This window comes from Moschus berezovskii, chromosome 24, assembly GCF_049115385.1.
Source record: "Moschus berezovskii isolate FMDL1 chromosome 24, NW_MosBer_1.0, whole genome shotgun sequence".
Lineage (NCBI taxonomy): Eukaryota > Metazoa > Chordata > Mammalia > Artiodactyla > Moschidae > Moschus > Moschus berezovskii.
This window is the reverse complement of record NC_142483.1, coordinates 12074762-12089281: the sequence shown is the minus strand read 5'-3', so window position 1 is coordinate 12089281 and position 14520 is coordinate 12074762. Positions and strand designations below refer to the sequence as shown.

Genomic DNA, 14520 nt, shown 5'->3' with positions numbered 1-14520 from the left:
ACTCAACAACAAAAACAATCTAATTTTCTGAGACGCAAAAGATTTCGATAACTTTATCTAAAGAAGACATGCAGATAACCAACAAGCACATGAAAAGAAGCTCAACATTATTAGTCATAAGCCAAATGCAAATGGAAACCACAAGATACCACGTTACACCCATGACGATGGCTACAGTAAAAGTGAACAGTAGCAAGTGTGGGCAAAGACGTGGGAGCGTAAGAGCCTACACACTGCTGGCGAGAACACGCAGGGTTGGCCAGCTTTCTGGCCAACTCAATAAATGGTGCAGCCACTACCAAAGAAAACATGGCTGTTCCTCACAAACAGAGTCATCACGCAATCCAGCAACGCTACTCCCAGTACACACCCAACAGAAAGCATGCTGGTGCTACCCTTCAGTTGCTAAGCTGTGTCTTGTGTGATCCCATGGACTGCAGCCCACCAGGCTCCTCTGTCCATGAGATTACCCAGGCAACAATGCTGGAGTGGGCTGCCATTCCCTTCTCCAGGGCATCTTCCTGACCCAGAGACTGAACCTGCTTCGCCTGCACTGGCAGATGGATTCTTTACTACTGAGCCACCTGGGAAGCCCCAACAGAAAGTATGGGTCTACACAAAAACATACGAATGTTCTCAGCAGCCTTATTTAATAAAAGCCAAAAACTAGAAGCAAGCTAAATTTATCAGTCCATTAACTCATAAATAGACAATATATGGTGTCTCTGAATAATATAGTAGTACTTGACAATAATAGAATTGAAGTACTTACTTTTGCTTACAACATGAATGGACCTTGAAAACACTATGCTAAGTGAAAGCAGTCAGTCACAAAAGGTCACTTATTGCATGATTCCATTTATATGAAATGTTCAGAATATGCAAACCCATATATTATGAAAGCATATTAGTGACTGCTGATGGGTACACAGTTCCTTCCTATGTGATAAATGTTCTGGAATTAAGATAGTAGTGATAGATGCACAATTCTGTTAATATGCTAAAAACCAGAGACTTGTACACTTTGTAAGAGTGAATTTTCTATGTGAATTATATACCAAAAAAAAAAAAAACTCCACACCCCAGCCAAATAGGGTTCCCTGGGTCTACCCTGTTCAATGTCAGCCCCACAAGAGGTGGACTACACTGGGAGTAAATTCAGAGAGGACACTGATGGGGGCGAAGGTTACCAGAAAACTTCCCTAAGGGCTGTAAAAAAGCTGACAAATCTTTTGGACCCTGTCTGTCCAAATTCATTTGAAGATCTAATATAGTGATTCTCAGTTCAGTTCAGTCGCTCAGTCATGTCCGACTCTCCGCGACCCCATGAATTACAGCACGCCAGGCCTCCCTATCCATCACCAACTCCCGGAGTACACTCAAACTCATGTCCACAGAGTTGGTGATGCCATCCAGCCATCTCATTCTCCGTCATCCCCTTCTCCTCCCGCCCCCAACCTTTCCCAGCATCAGAGTCTTTTCCAGTGAGTCAACTCGTCGCATGAGGTGGCCAAAGTATTGCAGTTTCAGCTTTAGCATCAGTCCCTCCAATGAACATCCAGGATTGATGTCCTTTAGAATGGACTGGTTGGATCTCCTTGCAGGATAAGGGACTCTCAAGAGTCTTCTCCAACACCACAGTTCAAAAGCATCGATTCTTCGGCGATCTGCCTTCCTCACAGTCCAACTCTTACATCCATACATGGCCACGGGAAAAACTATTGCCTTGACTAGACGGACCTTTGTTGGCAAAGTAATGTCTCTGCTTTTTAATATACTATCTAGGTTGGTCATAACTTTCCTTCCAAGGAGCAAACGTCTTTTAATTTCATGGCTGCAATCAGCATCTGCAGTGATTTTGGAGCCCAAAAAAATAAAGTCTGACACTGTTTCCACTGTTTTTCCATCTATTTCCCATGAAGTGATGGGACCAGATGCCATGATCTTTGTTTTCTGAATGTTGAGCTTCAAGCCAATCAGGTGCAATTTGCCCCGCAGGCAGTATCTGGCAATGTGTGGAGATACTGTTGGTAGTTACAACTTGGCGGGTAGCGGGTAGGCTGGGGTGGGGCGCTACTGGCATCCAGTGGGCAGAGGTCAGAGATGCTGCTCAACACTGCACAGGGCAGCCCCCACACCAATCGTCTGGTCCAACACGTCAACAGTGCCACAGCTAAGCAACCGTGATTTAGTTTAATAATGGATCAATTACTTTTTCAGAACTCTAGATTTATATAACCAAGGGGCCATTCTGATAATAATTATTTCAAATATGTTCAAACTGCTCCAAGCAGTAGAACATACCTCAAACTAGAACCATCACAGATGTAGAGAAGGCCCAGGCCTACCTCAGGCAAACCTATCTCAAAAAAGCAGCCTAGTACTTCTCTGGTGGCTCAGTGGACTCGAATCTGCCTGCCAATGCAGGGAACATGGGCTTGATTCCTGGCCTGGGAAGATTCCACAAGGTGTGAAGCAACTAAGCCCAATCTCTGGGTCAGGAAGATCCCCTGTAGAAGGGAATGGCAGCCCACACCCTACTGAGCCTGTGCTCTAGAGCCTGAGAGCCGCAACTCCGGAGCCTGCGTGTTGCAACTACTGCAGCCCACACACCTAGAGCCTGTGCTCTGCAACGAGAGAAGCCACCGCAATGAGAAGTTCGTGAGCCACAACGAAGAACAGCCCCCACTTGCCACAGCTAGAGAAAAGCCGGCACATAGCAACAAAGGGCCAGCGCAACCAAATTAATAAAAATTAACATATAAATTATTTAAAAAACAAAAAGCAGTCCAGGCCTTTCCATACTCATAGGCAGCCAGAAGACTGCCTCAAAGGCCCAGGTCTTAAGCAATGAATTATACTTTAAATAGCTAATCAAAGCTTTCTTAAAGTACAGCGTTTCTTAAAACACTAACCAGTTAGTTATCTGAAAGACTCACATAAGGAATGGACTTTTCTTTTTCACATAAGGAAAGAAAATGCAAAAAAAAAAAAAAAAGTCTACAACAGGAAAACTAGTGCTAGCCACATACATTGCTGGCACATACCGAACAAAATCCAAAGACACATACATAGCTCCCATCTATAAACGCCACTCTTTTTTCCACAGGGCCTCTCCAAGCTGAGTGGCCCACTGCTAGTGCCACCACCAAATTTCCAGGTTCTATCTAACACTTCAAGAAAGGTTCAGCTGTCTCACTCTGAAAATATCTCAAGACAGTTATTTTTTAAACAAGTTTGGGCTTTTAAGACCACAACCCACAGGTCCCTTCCTAAAAGGCAAGCCTGAAAAGGGAGTGGGTTGTTTTTTTTTCCTATCTTCATCACACAAAAGGAAAATAATTAAATGTAAATTATCCAAAAATCTACTACTGAAAAACAACTCGTAATATTTTGATGTATAACCTCCTAGAATTTTCCCAAATATATTCATACAAACTTCTTTTTTAAATAAAAATGGGACCATACCCTAATACCACTTTCTGCCCTGCTCTTTTCATCTAGTAATGCATTTGTTTTCCTACATCAACAAATCCACAGACACATCATCATTTTTCTAGCAGCATAATATCCAATTCCATGCTGCTGCTGCTGCTGCTAAGTCACTTCAGTCGTGTCCGACTCTGTGCGACCCCATAGACAGCAGCCCACCAGGCTCCCGCGTCTCTGGGATTCTCCAGGCAAGAACACTGGAGTGGGTTGCCATTTCCTTCTCCAATGTGTGAAAGTGAAAAGTGAAAGTGAAGTCGCTCAGTCACGTCTGACTCGTAGCGACCCCATGGACTGCAGCCCACCAGGCTCCTCCATCCATGGGATTTTCTAGGCAAGAGTACTGGAGTGGGGTGCCATTGCCTTCTCCGAATTCCATGCTAGCACCCTTTAATTTTTTTGTTTTTTAAGTCGCCTCCTATGGGGCTTTTGACTGTCTTCAGTATCTTATTACAATCCTGGAATGACTACCTTTACACCTATATCCTTTCCTCAGTTGCCCAGTCTTCTCCCTTAGAATAAATTCTCAGAAATGAAATTGCTGGTTTGTTTGACGCTTTGGTTTCACACTGCACCAAACTTCCCTCCCTGAAGTGTGACAACTCATACTGTCACCAGCAGCCCATGACCATTGTTCCTCCACCCAGAAGGGAGTGCAGAGCTGCCCTGAGACGTACACTCCCATCGGAGGACACCATCTACCCTCACTCAGCACCCTGGACTCTGACGATGCCCTAAGATGGCAATATTCTGCCAACACAGATGGATCCCTTAATTAGCTTTGAGCTGGGAACCAACAACTCAACAACAGTCGATGCCAGGTGTCAGCTGTTTCTAATCTAACCCCATCCATTTGGATGGAAACCTTGCTCAAACACCCACAGGCCGTTTTTGCTCAACAAAACGACTTGTGGTGGAGGAAAACCTCTCTGTGGCCACAGCCGGTCAGCCTAATTCAAGGCAAATCCGTTTATGAACACGCTCTGTCTAAACCCCAACCCGCCAGGATGCTCCTCCAGCCTACCTCACAAAGTTGAGGTCTACAAGGTTTGCTACCTGGAGCTCTGGCGGCTGTAGGCTTGCTGGCGAAGGAGAAAACCCAAGAGGAACTTACGTAAAAGTGGAAATGCAAGAAGTGGGCCAGCACTCTGGGGGCCACATCAGGGAAGGTGGCCAGGAGTGTCTGGAGATAAATTTCTAGATCCTTCTCCCTCTTTTCCACCAAGCTCCTGGAGTTTTTCCCAATCATCTTTTTGGGCGGAAGCAGACTTCTATCAATCTTCTTCTCTGCAACAAGCTGCAAGAAAACATAAGCATGTCAACCACAGACCAAGAGGTTCTGCAACTGTGCAAGGCCAAGGTAAGCAGCTGAGGGCAGATGCTTGCTACGAAGCCCACTGTGGCAGGAGTACCACGATTAGTGATCAAACTAGTGCACCTGGCTTTGGCCTGAAGTTTAATCAGCACTAGAAACACCAGTACAATTCTAAACAGTGAGTTCCACCAAGAGACTTTGGAGACATTTAGGAAATACCTCAAAGCCCCTGAAGTCACCGTCTTCTTCAAACCACAACAAAATTCTCATGCTACAAATGACCCAGAGAAAGGCAGCTCTCTCCAAACGCAAAGAAAGAATTACAGCCAGATACTAAAGCACAGGTCCTGGAACAGGTATGCTCAGGTGGAACAAGTTGAAGCCTGCTCCCTTCCCTGGAAACTATCCCAGTATCTCATATCCTAGCTACAACTGTCAATCTTAAAATTGAAGTTCAAATACACTCTTTGCACATTGTCTCATGCAAGGGTTGAATTCCCAGGATCCAACGGGTTTGTTTTTTGGGTTTTTTTTTGCCGTTTACATTAATAAACCAGTTTTTCCCTAAAACCAATCCATGACACAATGGGAACTTGGCCTAAAAGCCCCCAAAGCCCAGAAACACAGGACCCCAATTCTCAATTACCTTTTCATGTAGGTCGTGGAAATCACTGTAGCGGTGCTTGACTGTCCACTCATGGCTCCCATCAGTGATCTGGATGATATAAACCTAAGAGGGAAAACAGCCCTTGCCTAGCCAGCGATAAGGAAAGCCCCACCCTACCCTCAGCAATAGCTGAAGGACACCCCTGCCCACCACCCTCTGTACCTGACCCTTGCTGAGAAGCAGGGGCCCCATTTTAGCCTCCTCCATGGCCCTAGCACTGGTTCTGGCAGGCATATGGGATAAGTCTGACCCCTATCCAACAGTGAGAAACAAAAAAGGCAGCTATCATATCAAGTAATCTCTCTAGTTTTTAAACTCCAGCCTTCATGTAATTCAAAGTCCAATCCAACCTGAGCTGCAAGAAAGGCCTTTCCTTCTGAGGCAAAACAGGGTCAGGTTTGGCAAGACCAGCTTTTCCGCTTTAGTTCTTTCTCAGGAGCCCTGACTATATCCTAGAAGCAAGTCCTCTTCCAACACTTTCAGCTGGTTCAGGAGCTGAAAACAGCCAGGAGTCAAGGCACTTAGAAGCTGAGAGGAGAGCAGTGATAGATAATTAAGCCCTAACAGAAGGGAACGGGCCAGGAAGACCTGTGTTCAAAATCTGGTTCTGCCATTCCTGGCTATAGTTTATGTATGTATGTCAACTTATGTAAGTGACTGGAAGCCTTAAGTTCTCTAAGCCTCAGTTCCCATCTTAAAATCTGGTAGGATTAAGAATCAAAGGTAATGCATGCAAAATCCTTTGTAAAGGGCCTGACACGTAGTAAGTGATCAATCAAAGGTAGGTGTTGATAATTATACAACTCAGCAAACCCGGACAAAAGGACACAAAATCACCACCTTCCCAACACCCATTCAGAGGAAGGCCTCAGCCCTGTGGACTAGGAGAGCTTTTTGGAGCTAACCCTCCAGGTGGATGCAGCGCATGCATGATGGCTGATCAGAGCTAAGCCCTCGCCTGGATGAGGCCCCATGGTCCGTGCATCCTGCCCCTCTCTGCAGCACACAGGGAAGGGGAGGAGAAAATAATCAACCCAACTGAAGCCGCCACTGAGGAGCAGGCCTGTTGCTCCAGGATCCATAGGAGCCCCTCCACGGCCTGACCATTTCTTCCCCCGCCTCCTGCCCAGGAAAGGAGGAAGAGCCAGAAAAATGACCCCCAGGAGGAGGGTTAGGATGAGGGCCAAGGAGGTGGGGTGAAGGCAGAGCCAAGCCCCCTTCCCCAGCTCACCATGGTCCCAGAACAAAGGACAGGAGGCTGAAAGGTGCTCAGGCCACCCCCACCTTGGGGCCAGTCCCTGCTAGGCACCCTACCAGGCCCATAGGCCCCCAAGCCCACCCAGACCCAGGAGGGCCTCCTACTTCATCACAGTCTGCAACTTTTCCCCTTTTTATCCTGCCTCTCCTCCACAGCCTTGAAGTGTGCGTGGGCAGTGTGCTGCTCAGGCTCACCCCTACAGTCCAAAGCCATGAAGACCCCTAAGGTTCCGGGCTCTTGGACTCTGTCCTGAGCCACCCCCTCAATTCCCGGGGTCTGGGCTCCACCTGCCTCCATTCTTGTCTGTGCCTGAGCCCCAAGGCCCCAGATGCCCCCTTCACTTTTGAGCAAAGGTCAACTGCAACCCCAAGGGCCCCCAGACCAAAGCCGCGCCCCCTCTTTTTCTTCACGGCGTGCAGCGCCCTGACCCTTTCCGCTGATACCTTCCGAAGACCCCCTTTCCTAATTCCCCTTCTCCGGGACCCCCTGTGACGTCCTCCCAGGCCGGCGCCTCTCCAGAGGAGCCTCCGCCTCAACCTGACCCCTCTCCTCCGCAGGCCTCCTTCATCCCTTGATCCTTCCCATCCCTAGCCTCCTTTTCTAAACGCATACCCTTCCTAAGCCCCCTCTCTGCGCCCCACCCCAAGACCCTTTTTTCAGACCTGCGGAGCCCAAGCGCCCGTCCCCCAGATTCTGCCATCCCAGGCCCCCTCCTCAAAGGCGCAACGCCCCGACATCCTCCTCTCCAGCTGCGGGGCCAAGAAGCCAACCCAAGCCCCCGCCCCCGACTCAAGGCTCCGGGTTCCAGTCACCACCTCCAGTGCGGGAGCCCGGGCCCCCAGCACACCGTATACGTGTCCACGAGCTCAGAGCCCACGACGCGCGCCTCCTTGGCAGGCTCGGCCTCCCGCTCAGGCCCGAAGCTGCGCGCCACCGCCGCCATGTTCCGGGCTCCGTCGCCGCCGCCGCCGTCCGGCGCAGACTGGCAGCAGTAGGGGGCGGGGTCAGCGTCCCACCGCCCCCCGGCCCCCGCCGCCCCCCGCCCCCGGCGCGAGCCGGGCAGCCATGTTGGCCCCGCCGCCTTCTCGCGCCCCCGCCCCACTCCGCCCCGCGCACGTAATTGACAGCTGGGGCCCGCGGCGCGCGTGCGCAGGCCGCCTGGGACGGTTCGATTGCGTAATCGGTACCCGAGGGGCCGCGCCCGCCGCGCGACTTGCAGCTCGAGAGAAACTGAGGCTCGGGCGAGAATTGCTCTGGACTCTGGCACTCGGAAGGGATGGCCCTGCACCTTCCGTGGCAAGTCACTGCCACACCTGGCGTTATTTTCCCTCTACGCAAAAGCGACAGTAATTGCATCTCACCTAGCTCTTGGTCTCATTCCCTGGAGGACCCGAGTGGGTTGAAGGAGGATCTGATTTGTACCTGGAGTCCGAACAGGACAGAATAACTCTGGGCTAGTTCTTAACCTCTGCAAGACTCAGAGATCTCTGTCAAATGGACTTTCTAGAGAATTGAGTGGGTTAATCCATGCAGTGGCTGGCAGGCAAGGCAGGGAACTGGTGTAGGCTCTGTGACTTCCCAGATGGATCAGCGGTAAAGAATCCGCCTGCCAAACAGGAGACGCGGGTTCCATCCCTGGGTCGGGAAGATCCCCTCGAGGAGGAAATGGCAACCCACTCCAGTATTCTTGCCTGGAAAAAATCCCATGGACAGAGGAGCCTGGCAGGCTACAGTCCATGAGGTCACAAAGAGTCAGGCACGACTGAGCCACTCAAAACCAGCTGCATGAAGGACATGGAGGGGTTAGGTGGAAAGGATATGTGCTGGCCATCTGGCGCAACACCCCCAGATGGTATCCTGCTGCTGCTGCTGCTGCTAAGTCACTTCAGTCGTGTCCGACTCTGTGTGACCCCATAGACGGAAGCCCACCAGGCTCCCCCATCCCTGGGATTCTCCAGGCAAGAACACTGGAGTGGGTTGCCATTTGCTTCTCCAATGTGTGAAAGTGAAAAGTGAAAGTGAAGTCGCTCAGTCGTGTCCGACCCTCAAAATGAGGGGGTGACAGATTGGCCCTGGACTCAGGAACTGCAGTGCTGGAAAGGGGAAGCATGGGCACAGAGAAGGAGCCCTAACCCAGGTCCAGAAGAGAGGTGGTAACGCACCAGGAGAGGGAGAGTCTTACACAGATGCGGCATCTCTCGGTGTATTTGTTGACTGGCAGAGTGCAGTTCAGCCTCGACCTAGTACTTTTCTCCCTCAGAAGATGACAAGTCTGGGGAACGGCTCCTCGGGCACCCTTGGCAGAAGGGCTCCAATCCACACTCTTTTGAGGTAGGCCAGGCCTTCCTTCTCCACCAGTCCCACAGCACCATAATCTGAGCTTGGCATTCGAGGCTTCTCTTGGCAGGGTCCTACACTCCCAGCTTCTTCTTGCATACTGTTGCAGGAAAGTGAAGTCACTCAGTCGCGTCTGACTCTTTGCGACCCCATGGACTGTAGCCTACCAGGCTCCTCCATCCATGGGAGTTTTCAGGCTAGAATACTGGAGTGGGTTGCCATTTCCTTCTCCAGGGAATCTTCCCGACCCAGGGATCGAACCCGGGTCTCCCGCATTGCAGGCAGATGCTTTACCATCTGAAGCCCAGAGGGGTTTAACTTAAGTCAGGAGCTGCCAAGTCAGCCAGACCTGAGCAAGTCACCACCCCTTCAGGACCCTCACCAACCTCCTTGGTTGGATAAGAGTTGTGTTGCTGGCCTGGAGCCCACTACATTGCAGCTCCTGCCTGTCCTGGACTCATGTTTTCATTCATTCCAAAAACCTTTCCAGAGAGTCTCCTGGGGGAATGGGGAACAGAGGGAAAGAGCCCTGGTCCTTGTAGCCCTTCATCTGCTCCTTGCCCTGGGCAGAGGACACAGGGACTCAGGCCAGTGTGAGATCACCAGGGCCAGGGGGAGGGAGTAGAGGATACTGCAGGCAGGGGTGGGCTGGGTCGGGAATGCAGCGGGGCTGGGCTATTTAAGCCCAGGGCTGCTGGCAACCCCAGCAGCCTGCCCTGTGAGCCGCCAGTATGGATGACATCTACAAGGCTGCGGTAAGGGATAGGCCTGGGCAGGGCTGGGGTGGGGATACCCTTTGGGGACTGGGGTGGGCATACCCACTGGGGGCTCAGGGGCAAGGTCACCCCAAGGAGGTGGTGGGGACCCAGGATAGGGTCCATGTACTTTCAGCCTAGACCTTCAAGGGGCCGGTTGGTCTGGCATTCCAGGGTGTAGAAGGGGTGAAGAGTTTAGAATCTGGGGGCAGCTGTCAGGGTTGGTGAAGGAGGACATCAAAGCTATGGCATCATGTCCAGCCCTGTCTCCAAGCGTCTGTGTCACTGTCTCTGGGCCACACCTTGCTGCGTTTGTGTCCAGGTCTCTTCCCTAGTCTCTGTCTCTCTGTCCCTCCCAAGCTCTCCTTCTGAAGCTCTGTCGCTGTGGCCCTCTCCCCATTTCTGCCCCGCACATTCTGCTTTTCACACGTCCAGTCCCCCACCAGCCCTTTGACTGGCTGAAGATGCTCTGGAGGGTGGGACAGGGGTTGTGAGGAGGGGGCTGCAGAGGCCTTTGAAGCTTGAGGCAGGCACAGAGGGACTAGGAGAGAATAAAGACCTGGGGCCCCAGCCCCTGTTCAGCCTGGCAGGCTCAGGGCTCAGTGGCTCAGCCAGGGGGAAGGGCTCGAGGGTGGTCACCTTTTCTTGGTCACCCCAAGTCCCTGCAGGGGCCACTGAGGGGCTTCAGATGCTATTCCATCCTGGGAGTGGGGGTGTTGCTGACCTCCGTCCACCACAGAGACAAGCACATCTGACACAGACAGCTGTCTGCAAGGGAACCCCTACCTCAGCTCCAGGAAGTACGGCCCCGCTCCTGGGCAGGGAAGGCTACAGCTGGCTCTGGGGGTGCCCCTGTCTTTCCTGCAGGAGTCTGTGGAGATGGGGGAGGGGGCAGCCTTCCACCCCGTGCCCATACAAGGCCTGGCGGGCCAGGGACTAATTTTGGCTCTTGAGACACCAGGAGGCCAAGGGGCCAGATAACGTTGCCCCACCCCCTGCATGCCAGAGTCCCCAGAACAATCACCAGGTTTAACTTTGTCCCCCATTAAAAATAGCCCAGTGGCCACCCTGGTCAGGTTACAGCGGGTGGCTCTGCCCACCCCCGTGGTGGTTTTATTGTCCCAACCTGAGGGACAGCTGTCCCTCAGGCCACCCAGCTTGGGTTTCAGCAGGGGGGCTGAAAGGGCACTGAGTGGTCAACTGACTGTTGTTACCCAGGGTCACCTTGGTCCTGGAGAGGGTGCCCACCTGTCACCCTGGCCCTGAGCCCAGCCTCAGTGAGGCGAGCCGGGTCACCTCAGGGTTTCAGGGGCAGGGTGGGAGAACAGAGGCCTCTGCTCTGGGAATGGCCTACCTCTTCCCGGCTTCTGTCTTCCCACCTGTGGAATGGGCTGGTTTCCTCGACAGCAGCTAAGATCTGAGTCTGAGACTTCTTTTCTTCTCTAGGTAGAGCAGCTGACAGAAGAGCAGAAAAATGGTGAGTGCCCCAACATGCGGAGAAGGCAATGGCAAGCCACTCCAGTACTCTTGCCTAGAAAATCCCATGGATGGAGGAGCCTGGTAGGCTGCAGTCCGTGGGGTCGCTAGGGGTCGGACACGACTGAGCGACTTTACTTTCACTTTTCACTTTCACACATTGGAGAAGGAAATGGCAACCCACTCCAGTGTTCTTGCCTGGAGAATCCCAGGGACGGGGGAGCCTGATGGGCTTCTGTCTGTGGGGTCACACAGAGTCGGACACGACTGAAGTGACTTAGCAGCAGCAGCAGCAGCCCCAACATGCATGTGGGGAAACAGCGGGGCCCAGCTGGGGGAATGTGAGAACCCCAGGCTGCAGGCCCGAGGCTGGGGTCCCTCTCCCCGTCACCTCAGAGGTCTCAGAGGGGAGCGGGCAGGTTAGCAGGTGGCCCTAGGCGTCTGGCCTTCAGGGTTCTTGTCTGAGTCATGCTGCTCTGCTTCCTCTCCTCTCCTACTGGACACAGAGTTCAAGGCAGCCTTTGACATCTTCGTGCTGGGCGCTGAGGATGGCTGCATCAGCACCAAGGAGCTGGGCAAGGTGATGAGGATGCTGGGGCAGAACCCCACCCCTGAGGAGCTGCAGGAGATGATTGACGAGGTGGATGAGGACGGTGAGCCCCTTTGCCCCTCCCCAGGCCCCCAACTCTGGGGGACTTGAACCCTGGCCCTGCTGTTTCTTACTCTGTGCCCTTAAAGGAGCTGTTTGGCCTCTCTGATCCTCAACCATATCATCTATGCAATGGGCACAATAATCACACTCGCCTCACAGAGTCACTGGAGGATTCAGTGGGAACACCACCGGGGTCAGTGTCTAGGGCAGTGCCAGCCATTCTGACCACTGCCCTTTAATGGCTGTGTCGCCCTCTCCCCCAGGCAGCGGCACAGTGGACTTTGATGAGTTCTTGGTTATGATGGTTCGGTGCATGAAGGATGACAGCAAAGGAAAGTCTGAGGAGGAGCTTTCAGACCTCTTCCGCATGTTTGACAAGTGAGTGTGTGAGCCTGTTCCTCCGACCCTGACCTGGCAGAGCTGGGCAGAGGGGGACGGTTTTGTGACCTTGGGCCTCCATCTCCCATTCTGCGCAATGAAGGAATAGGATGCCCCATCTCCAGGTGGCCCTTCCCTGCTTCCCAGGGTCATGAGCAGGGCTGTTTCGCCCCCTCCCCCTGCCCCTAAAATGGGCTCTGAGGCCCCTCTCACCCAACTGGCAGAAATGCTGACGGCTACATCGACCTGGAGGAGCTGAAGATAATGCTTCAGGCTACAGGTGAGACCATCACGGAGGACGACATTGAGGAACTCATGAAGGACGGTGACAAAAACAACGATGGCCGCATTGACTACGATGGTGAGTGGGTCCATCTGAATCCCCCTGCCCATGCCCTGCCCAGGCCCCATGTCTAACCTATGCCTGTCGGTCTCTCCGCAGAGTTCCTGGAGTTCATGAAGGGGGTGGAGTAGACACCAACCTTCACCCAGAGCTGTCTGTGCCACCTTCCAACTCCAGCTGGGCCCCGGGACTGTGGGAAGAGGGCCAGGGTCCCCAGGATGTGAACTTGGGTGTGTCCCTGATGAAGGGCCCTCCATGACTACCTCCCTCAGCACTGTCCTAGGAAATGCCAATAAAATCGTGCTCCTAGAGGCCTGGTGTCCAGCTTTTGTTCCCCTATCTTCACCAGTGGCCTCTTCTGCCCTGACCGCTACCTTCCCTGTCCCATAACCCACGCTTTCAGCACCCTTGCACCCCGCCTTCTGCAGCTTAGAGGCCACCATGCTACATACCCACCTGGTTCCTTTCTAGAACTGCTGGTGCCCAGGCTCCATCTCTAGCAATTCCACATCTGGAGTCTGTGGTGGCCCAGGAATCTGAGTTTCACAGGCCCCTGGGGGCCATGGCTTTAGTCAGTCAGTTGGCAGCAGAAGGGTCCTATATTCGGAGGGACAGTCACTCAGCACCAGGCTGAGCCCTGGATGCCACTTGGCAAAGCAGCCATGGCTCCTTCTCACGTCTGGTTGGGGGCAGCAGGGCATGGGGGGCATCCTCGGGCCTATGGCTCCAGTCCACCTGCCCATTCACTTAGATTTCCTGCTGGCAACGTTGACTCCCCGGACCCAGTGGCACATCGTCTACTCTACCTCCCCTCACTCATATGACAGGTAAGGACCCTGGCGCCCGGGGAGGCTCAGGGAGGGGCCCATCAGGGTCATCCTGTAAGTCTGGGGAGAGCAGAGCCAAGGACTCTGATGAACAGGTCCTGATGGGCAGGACTCCCAGGTCCTGTGAACCTCATGACTCCAGCACCCATTTTCACTCCCTATCAGGGAGTGGAGGCATGGGGCCTGGTGACTCTCGGCTGCCTGGGGGTACCCAGGCCAGAGTTACGGACAGAACAGTGAGACTGGCCTCCGGGAGATGGGAGACCACAGGGAAGCAAAGTGTCAGCAGTGGTGCTTACCAGAGGGACAGCTGCCACAGTGCCTAGGCTCCAGCCAGAATGTCAGCAGCTGTCGTGCTCCACCCAGCCACTCCACAGCCTCCCCACCTGTGCCCCAGCCTTGGCATTCTCCAGACAGGCCCGGCATTCCAGAGATGGTCTTGAAATTCTGAAGATGCCTCAGTGGAGGCCAAAGCTGGTGGGAGCTGCCTGGTCCCTGGAGAGATCAGAGAGAGGAGACGGGTCCCCTCTGTCCTGCCCTTGGGAGCTGGAACACTGAAGGACCTACATGTACAGCCAGGAATGACATTCAGGATAGAAGGCAGGATGACAGTGGGTGGCACCACCAGCCTGTGCACCATTCCAGGGTCTAGTCATACCCCTACTATGTGTCTAGCACTGGATGAACACTGGGACCTTTCAGAGGGAGGCCCAGTCCCTCATTTTGTGGAATTTGTAGTAAACTCAGGAAGACAAAGAAGAGATGAGTACAGTGAGGAAAGCAGTAGAGTGCAAAACGGGGATTGGAGAGGAGATGCGGCTGGTGGAGTGGGAGAGACCCTGGGTGAGCGAAGGGCCCAAGGACCCAGGAGGGAAGGGAGGAGGCAATGAAGACAGCTGATGGCTCTGGAGCTGGAGAACTTGGAGGCCCCGAGGTCTTGGCCACCTGGACACAGGGTTTTACTGAAGTTGTGGGAAGGGAGCTCAACTACAAAGGGCAAAAGGAATGAGGCAAGGTAAAGGG

The 14520-nt window shown here is 53.0% G+C and overlaps 2 protein-coding genes across 3 annotated transcripts in view; one reads left to right on the top strand and one right to left on the bottom strand.

Moving 5' to 3' along the window:
• NISCH (nischarin) overlaps nt 1-7784 on the bottom strand; it is a 57520-nt gene extending 49736 nt beyond the window's left edge. Inside the window, exons 1-3 of one of the 2 annotated variants that reach the window (XM_055413982.2) lie at nt 7577-7784; nt 5451-5534; nt 4604-4786 (exon numbers count right to left, since the gene is read on the bottom strand). In XM_055413982.2, coding sequence (XP_055269957.1) covers nt 4604-4786; nt 5451-5534; nt 7577-7672 — 363 coding nt within the window. In that variant the 5' untranslated portion in view covers nt 7673-7784. The remainder of the gene's footprint in view (nt 1-4603; nt 4787-5450; nt 5535-7576) is intronic. The other variant, XM_088831806.1, reaches the window with a different exon arrangement.
• Nucleotides 7785-9689: 1905 nt separating this feature from the next.
• On the top strand, nt 9690-12981 carry TNNC1 (troponin C1, slow skeletal and cardiac type). The gene is made up of 6 exons (XM_055413981.2): nt 9690-9821; nt 11268-11298; nt 11804-11950; nt 12213-12327; nt 12552-12688; nt 12770-12981. Exons 1-6 carry the CDS (start codon nt 9798-9800, stop codon nt 12799-12801), a joined length of 486 nt encoding a protein of 161 aa, XP_055269956.1. The 5' UTR covers nt 9690-9797; the 3' UTR covers nt 12802-12981.
• Nucleotides 12982-14520: the final 1539 nt, after the last annotated feature.